Source organism: Brassica oleracea, chromosome C3 (assembly GCF_000695525.1).
Source record: "Brassica oleracea var. oleracea cultivar TO1000 chromosome C3, BOL, whole genome shotgun sequence".
NCBI lineage: Eukaryota > Viridiplantae > Streptophyta > Magnoliopsida > Brassicales > Brassicaceae > Brassica > Brassica oleracea.
Window position 1 is genome coordinate 52,774,523 of NC_027750.1, and position 1,546 is coordinate 52,776,068.

Genomic DNA, 1,546 nt, shown 5'->3' on the forward strand with positions numbered 1-1,546 from the left:
GAATGTGACAAATAAGCAAATTCACTTTTTAAATAATAGTATAGATCTGAGATAAACTCTTAGTATAAATAATAGTGTGAACTTTTAATACAGCTTATTTTACATAAAAAAAGTTACATACAAAACTTAAAAAAAATCTTCAAAAAATACAAAACCAAATCGTAAACGAACTATTGGGCCAAAATATTAAACTAGTGGGCCACAAAGGGTCGCGAAAAAACAGCGGAAAACCCTAGAAGAGAATAAGCATATATCAAACGCCTCCCCTCAAGCTCGTCCCTCTCAAGCTCTCTCTCTCTCTCTCTCTCTCTCTCTCTCTCCCCTCCAAGGTTAGTCCGTTTCTTTGCTACGATGAGTGCTTTCTCCGATTGCTAATAGCTTAATTTTTTGTATTGAATCTGCACAGTTTTAGCTGTTGATGTTCAGATGATCAGTACTGTTTCTCTATCGTTTCTAAATATTAATCCCTCGACTCTTTGTTGTTATATTTATGATTTTGGTAATCGATCTGTCTCGTTTCTTTAGATCTGATCGTATAAACGCTTAATGATGAAACTCAGATACGAATCAAAATGGCTTGTATAAATACCATTTGACTGTTAGCTCAATTTCAGACGATTATGAGATTTTATTTTGGTATTAAAATGTTTTTGAATCGTTTCATCTCAGTTCCCTAATTCTTAATATTGTTTCTGTGATTGCAGAGTTATCGTAGGTGACAAATAAGAGTTAGTCAAAATGGTAAGCCTTGTTTTATTTTTACTTTGCCTTCTTGTTGTTGATTCTAAGCTTAAATACTCTTTTTTTCTTTTCTTTTTTAATGAACTTGTAGGTGAAGTTTACGGCCGACGAGCTTCGTAGGATTATGGATTACAAACACAACATCCGTAACATGTCCGTTATTGCCCATGTCGACCATGGTACTGTCTTTTATTTTTTAAATTTTCAGACTTAATTATTTTACTAGTACTCGGTTCTCTTTTCTCTTATGCTGCTTTTGTGACTGGACAGGTAAATCCACCCTCACTGACTCCTTGGTTGCGGCTGCTGGTATCATTGCTCAAGAAGTTGCTGGTGATGTCCGTATGACTGATACCCGTGCTGATGAGGCTGAACGTGGTATCACTATCAAGTCCACGGGTATCTCTCTCTACTACGAGATGACTGATGCTTCCTTGAAGAGCTTCACTGGTGCCAGAGATGGTAACGAGTACCTTATCAATCTCATCGACTCTCCTGGCCACGTTGACTTCTCCTCTGAGGTCACTGCTGCACTCCGTATCACCGATGGTGCCCTTGTGGTGGTCGACTGTATCGAGGGTGTCTGTGTTCAGACTGAGACTGTGCTACGTCAGGCTCTTGGTGAGAGGATTAGGCCCGTGCTGACTGTCAACAAGATGGACAGGTGTTTCCTTGAGCTTCAGGTTGATGGTGAGGAGGCTTACCAGACTTTCCAGAGGGTCATTGAGAATGCCAATGTCATCATGGCTACGTATGAGGATCCTCTCATTGGTGTTGTTCAAGTTTACCCTGAGAAGGGAACTGT

The 1,546-nt window shown here is 39.5% G+C and overlaps 1 protein-coding gene across 1 annotated transcript; it reads left to right on the forward strand.

The window, feature by feature from the left end:
- Window positions 1-277: 277 nt before the first annotated feature.
- Window positions 278-1,508, forward strand: LOC106335628 (elongation factor 2-like; the record flags this gene model as incomplete). The annotated part of the gene is given in 4 exon segments (XM_013774206.1): window positions 278-329; window positions 705-741; window positions 833-920; window positions 1,012-1,508. Coding segments are annotated over 3 exon segments (588 nt in total), but the record flags the coding sequence as incomplete, so codon positions are not given.
- Between the last annotated feature and the right edge of the window lie 38 nt (window positions 1,509-1,546).